This window comes from Microtus ochrogaster, chromosome 4 (genome assembly GCF_000317375.1).
Source record: "Microtus ochrogaster isolate Prairie Vole_2 chromosome 4, MicOch1.0, whole genome shotgun sequence".
In the NCBI taxonomy this organism is placed as follows: domain Eukaryota; kingdom Metazoa; phylum Chordata; class Mammalia; order Rodentia; family Cricetidae; genus Microtus; species Microtus ochrogaster.
In genome coordinates, this window is record NC_022011.1 from 42,110,536 (window position 1) to 42,114,565 (window position 4,030).

Below are 4,030 nucleotides of genomic sequence, written 5' to 3' on the forward strand. Positions count from 1 at the left end.
AGGCAGAGGCAGGCGGATCTCTGTGAGTTTGAGACCAGCCTGGTCTACAGAGCTAGTTCCAGGACAGGCTCCAAAGCCACAGAGAAACCCTGTCTGGAAAATCCAAAATAAATAAATAAATAAATAAATAAATAAATAAATAAATAAATAAATAAAATAACGACACAGGGTGGTGGTGCGTGCCTTTAACCCTAGCACTCTGAGGCAGAGGCCAGATCTCTGTGAGTTCGAGGCTAGCCTGGTCTACAAAGTGAGCTCCTATACAGCTAGAGCTGTTACACAGAGGAACCCTGTCCCAAAAAAAATAAAATAAAAATAAAAACCATCTAAATGAAAACAAATGCAACCATTCCTAAACACTTAGTGTGTGTGTCGGCACCCAGGCCTCCCCATTGTCCCTTCCGACATTTCATGTTCCCAGCAGAGCTCTTTAGGCTTTGGCTCCTGCTCCATTTCTGGTCCAGCTAGTGAAGGTGAATGACCAACATTGCATGTTTGCTGGGCTGCCTGGTCAAAAGAGATAGAGAGAACCTGAAGACTGTCTCCACCTCTGAAGGTGGGACTCTCCTGCGCCTTTCTGACTGTGAGCTCCGTGGGGTAGGGACTTCCTCTTTCCTTTGTGTTTTTCAAGCACTTAGTGCGTCACCTGGGGAGTGGGTGAGCACTTGTCTGCTTTTGAAAGGCTGGATGAATAAATGAGCAAGATCTGCCTGGCTCTAGACTACAGAACCAAGGGATGATGGGCAGAAGGCACCAGAACTCCCATGCAAAGGATTTGAGTCCTTACAAAGTACTTTGACTCCCGGAAGCAGGCTCCCTAGCTGGAATTCCTCTATTAGCTACAATCAGGGCTTTCTCTTCCTTTTTTTTTTTTTTTTTTTTATATAGAGAGAGTCAGGCTGTACAGCCCAACATCTTTAGCCTGCTTGCTGAATCAAGGACTAGAGACATTTGCTCCTGTGTAGTTTCAAATAGGACGGCATTTGTTCTTGTTTGGAGAAAAGGTTTTTCTGTGTAGTTCTGGCTGTCCTGGAACTCGCTCTGTAGACCAGGCTGGCCTCGAACTCACAGAGATCCACTTGCCTCTGAGTGCTGGGGTTAAAGGCATGTGCCATCATGCTTGGCCTCATATATTTCTAAGACTGCCCATTTTCCTGTGCTGAGGAAGTACTTCCTTGCTACTGTTTTCTACCTTCCCAAATAGTCTTTTACTCTAAAATCCAGTGGTATGTATGTACTTCACTTAAGTGCTCCTTTGAAAACATGCGAACATCTTTGGAAAAGTAGTGTTGGGAGTAAGTGCTGAGTCAGCAACATGCATCGTAGCAGCCAAAGGCTTTGCAGCCGTAGTATGACCAACCGTCCCTTCCGAGCTACTCTGGTGGGTAGCTCTCACCTCCGTGCTCATCCCTGTGGAGAAAGGATGTAGATAGAAGTGATAGCAACTCAAAGGGCTCAACAGAGTTGGTGTTCGAGCCGGGCGGTGGTGGCGCACGCCTTTAATCCCAGCACTTGGGAGGCAGAGGCAGGCGGATCTCTGTGAGTTTGAGACCAGCCTGGTCTACAAGAGCTAGTTCCAGGACAGGCTCCAAAACCACAAAGAAACCCTGTCTCAAAAAACCAAAAACAAAAAAACAAAAAAACCAGAGTTGGTGTTGGAGGGGCCAGAGAGATAGCTTGGTATCTTCCAGAGGACCTGCCTGAGTTTGATTCCTAGAACCCACATGGCAGCTTACAGCCAGTGTAATTTCAGTCCAAGGCATGAAAAACCCTCCTCTGACCTCCATGGGTACCATGCATGCATGTGGTACACAGACAAACATGTGAGCAAAAGATACATATGCATTTATGGACATGTGTGCCTGAATATTTTTTTAAATATTTATTTATTTATTATGTATACAACATTCTGTCTGTGTGTATGTTTGATGGCCAGAAGAGGGCACCAGACCCCATTACAAATGGTTGTGAGCCACCATGTGGTTGCTGGGAATTGAACTCAGGACCTTTGGAAGAGCAGGCAATGCTCTTAACCTCTGAGCCATCTCTCCAGCCCCGTGCCTGAATATTTGTATACACGCACATGCACACATGACCTTACCTATCTGGACAGCAAACAGTGATATCTCAGCTGAGGATGACCCTCAGTAATCATATTGCAAACTGCAGCAGGTAATTTGAAATCCCATGTTAGCTCATGTGCAACCCTTTCTTGTGACAGGTAATATGAAATGGCAGACGCTTAGTCCCACGGGGGCTGTTCCGTCAGGCTGTGCTGCCCACGCCGCCGTGGCTGTAGGAAAGCATGTCTATGTGTTTGGAGGGATGACGCCCACTGGAGCACTGAACACGATGTATAAGTATCACACAGGTGAGCAGGCGTCACGCCTGATCGTTAAACAAAACAAACGTTCTTTGAAAAGTGATGCAGAATTTTGGGCTGTGGTGACACACACCTTTAATCCCTGCACTCAGGAGGCAGAGGTAGGCAGAGCTCTGTGAGTTTGAGGCCAGCCTGGTCTACATAGCAAGTTCTAGGACAACCAGAGCTACACAAAGAAACCCTGTCACAACCAAAAAAAAAAAAAAAAAAAACTTTAAAAAAACAAACACAAAACAAAACCCCACAGAAAAACAAGGTCTCTTTGTACACCCCAGCTAGTCTGAAAATGGCAGCATCCTCGTGCCACGCCTCCTGGGCACTGTTACTACAGATGCGCACTATCTGGCCCAGCCTGTTTCCCCCTTTATTTCCTCTTTGTGGGTTGACTAGTGCAGGAAATCATTGACTGTCTCTGTCCCCCTTCCTTAGAAAAGCAGCACTGGACCGCACTTCAGTTTGATACTTTCCTGCCCCCTGGACGCCTGGACCACTCCATGTGTGTCATCCCATGGCCAGTGATGTCCACCTCCGAGAATGAAGACTCAGATTCTCTCATCCTCAGCTGTGAAGCTGAGAAAGGGGATACTGATGACAAACAAGTGACTCGGGGTGGCGGGTCACCTGAGGAAAGTCAGACTCACACGCTGCTCTGTTTTGTCTTTGGTGGGATGAACACAGAAGGGGAGATCTATGACGACTGCATTGCCACTGTAGTTGACTAATAAAACCCACGTTTTTATTACTTGTTAGTTTTTACAAAAGCAAAGGCTCTGAGTCATGCTGCCAAACACTCTACACAGTGTATTCTCTTAACCAAGAGGATGGGACGGGACGGTGTGCACCTCTAGTTACACGAGGAGAGTAGAGGCAGAAGGGTCACCCTCAGCTACACAGTAGATTGGAGGCCAGACTGGGCCACACAACATGGATGCCATCTCCAAAAAGAACGACTTTAAGATGGCTCAGCAGATAAAGGCACTTACCCCTAAACCTGATGACCTGAGTTCAATTCCAGGAAATCATATGGAGAACCAACTCCTAGTTGTCCTCTGACTTCTACATGCTGCTGTGACGGTGTTCACTCACATACTGGGTGGGAGGGTGGATGGATGGATGGAAAAATGGGTGGGTGGAAAGATGGATGGATGGATGGATGAAGGGTGGGTGGATGTATGGGAGGAAAGGATGGTTGAATGGTTCATTTTTTAAAATAAATTTCCATCATGTATGGTGCATGCCTTTAATCCTAGCACTTGGGAGGCAGAGGCAAGTGATCTCTGAGTTCAAGGCCAGAGTGGACTACAGAATGAGTTCCAGGACAGCCACATCTGTTATAGAGAAACCAGTCTTGAAAAGCAAATATACAGATATATAGAGATTTGTGGTTCCTCAGAAACACCGACAGACAAATCTCTAGGCAGACCTGGGGTTTAAGTAAGTCTGTGAGCCAAAGCTCTGTCAAATGTTAACATTGATTGGCCTTGTTGGGGGCTGGAGAGATGGCTCAGTGGTTAAGAGCATTGCCTGCTCGCCTGCTCTTCCAAAGGTCCTGAGTTCAATTCCCAGCAACCACATGGTTGCTCACAACCATCTGTAAAGAGGTCTGGTACCCTCTTCTGGCCTGCAGATATGCACACAGACAGAATA

The 4,030-nt window shown here is 46.7% G+C and overlaps 1 protein-coding gene across 4 annotated transcripts in view; it reads left to right on the forward strand.

Moving 5' to 3' along the window:
- Rabepk (Rab9 effector protein with kelch motifs) overlaps positions 1–3,122 on the forward strand; it is a 22,526-nt gene extending 19,404 nt beyond the window's left edge. For all 4 annotated transcript variants that reach the window (XM_005346005.3, XM_013355164.2, XM_026777183.1 and 1 more), the window contains 2 exons: positions 2,222–2,371; positions 2,813–3,122. In XM_005346005.3, the coding sequence (XP_005346062.1) occupies positions 2,222–2,371; positions 2,813–3,105 (443 nt within the window). In that variant the 3' untranslated portion in view covers positions 3,106–3,122. The remainder of the gene's footprint in view (positions 1–2,221; positions 2,372–2,812) is intronic.
- The last annotated feature ends 908 nt before the right edge of the window (positions 3,123–4,030 follow it).